The following is a 1,777-nucleotide window of genomic DNA, read 5'->3' on the forward strand; positions in this document are numbered from 1 at the left end:
TTTAAGACACCTTTGAAAAACTCATATTCTGGCAAGCCAAATTCGAATATGCTCCGGATTGCTTATTGTTTTGTTGCGGTTGTTACTGCTTTAGCAATAAACAGCCTTCCTTGGACCACTATTTTAATCATTCAAGGCACCCTTTCAAACACAATGTTTAAGATCGATATTTGGGTAGATTTTCCATCATCTTTTGACAGCTTTCGAAGCAGAGATGCCAAATACGTCGTGAATTTAGCCTCATCGTCGTCTTCTTTACCCAACAAGGTCATGGTGGCTTGAAAAACCTCATTGCCCCTAGGGTCCGATGGCTTCACTGGCATCATCTTCCTTTTTCCTTGTGCCTTTGGATGCCATCCAATATTTGGAGGTGGACTGAAAGGATTTACATGCATTTTTTGAAATGCAATAGGTGATCCAATTCGCATAGTAGAGGGCGGAGTGATATTGCTGGAGTGTACAGGAGGCGAAATGAGATGATTGCATTTGTTTGATTGAATACTAGAAGTCTCCGGAATCAGTACATCGTTTGATGGCATTTCTAAACTGTTCTCGTTATCATCCTCTTCATCCAACGCAGGGAGAGTGGTAGCCAGATCATTTTGATCATGATTGGGATCATTTGCAATGGCTGTTTTGAGGGGATCAGGGTCATTGGGCAAAGGGCTGATTGTTTCGACATTGGCCATAGCACCCTGTAGAAAGGCAAGTTGTTTAAAGTAACTCCACTTTGGAGGAGCAACTTCATCGGCACCCATTCCACTCTTGAGGCTTCCCTTGAAATCCCTCATCCTGTCTCTGTATTGGGTCCGGAGGCCTTGCCAAATTTTCTTGCATCCTTGGACAGTTGTCTCCTCGTCGTCCGGGAACATGTCAGTCAAATACCTTTAGATGACATTCCAGTTTGAGCTACAGATGTCCCTATTTGAATATTCCTTGGCAGACTTATCCCAAATAGCTGGTCTTTCTTTTACAAGCTGTATCAGGGCCTCTTTTTTCTCTCTCATTGTGTCTTTGTCACACACCGATTAAATGACTGAATGACGATAAAAAGACTTCTTCTTGAAAAGAGCTGGGCCTTGATGAGATTACTGGTTCTCAATGAAGGCGTGCGATCAAGTGACAAAGTTAGGAGTATTAGTTGACCAAAATGAAAACTTTGGAAAAATATGAAAAGTTCCATTAGTTTCATTTGTCAGTCTATGACAACGTTTCCTGCCGTCATTACACTGCTGAGTGACTTACTTCAGAAAATTCAAGAGGGTAAATTGTTTCATTTTTCTCGTACTAAAAATAAATTTGTTTGGTAAAACCAACGCATCTGATTTATTTTATCGGTGGTCATGCTGGTTTAAATGGGAGCCCTGTATCCGTCAATCGTTAAACTCCAAGGGAGACCATATCTGACCACTCAGAGTTATGTCAAAATGCATTTTGTTTCTTCAAATTTCCAACATATCTCGCAAATGCCGTTAGTTTGAACTCATTCAAACTTGAATTTTAGCCATTAAATAATTCCACCCCTAACAGGATCAAGGATCGTGAAAAAATACCGATTGCAATTGTATCCCTAAGGTCACGCTTAATCTGGCGTTGGGCGAATGCGCTGACCTTGCCTGAGAATTGTTTCACATATCGCAGAAAATTGGAGCAGGTTCCAAATCAAATATGTGGCCATGTGTTCGAGAATATATCATGTGAAAGCCGTATGTGACCACAATATGTGTCAAAATAAGTGTCGTCTAAATGCACCATATGCCCATTGTTCCGTCCACCA

At 41.1% G+C, this 1,777-nt stretch overlaps 1 protein-coding gene across 1 annotated transcript; it reads right to left on the bottom strand.

The window, feature by feature from the left end:
- Window positions 1–131: 131 nt before the first annotated feature.
- Window positions 132–887, bottom strand: LOC131891522 (uncharacterized). The gene has a single exon (XM_059241130.1). It carries the CDS (start codon window positions 870–872, stop codon window positions 132–134), a length of 741 nt encoding a protein of 246 aa, XP_059097113.1. The 5' UTR covers window positions 873–887.
- Window positions 888–1,777: the final 890 nt, after the last annotated feature.

The sequence above is a fragment of the Tigriopus californicus genome, chromosome 12 (genome assembly GCF_007210705.1).
Source record: "Tigriopus californicus strain San Diego chromosome 12, Tcal_SD_v2.1, whole genome shotgun sequence".
In the NCBI taxonomy this organism is placed as follows: domain Eukaryota; kingdom Metazoa; phylum Arthropoda; class Copepoda; order Harpacticoida; family Harpacticidae; genus Tigriopus; species Tigriopus californicus.

Excerpts from the sequence above, each read along its gene's own strand:
- LOC131891522 (XM_059241130.1), bottom strand. The coding sequence starts at position 872 with ATGTTCCCGGACGACGAGGAGACAACTGTCCAAGGATGCAAGAAAATT.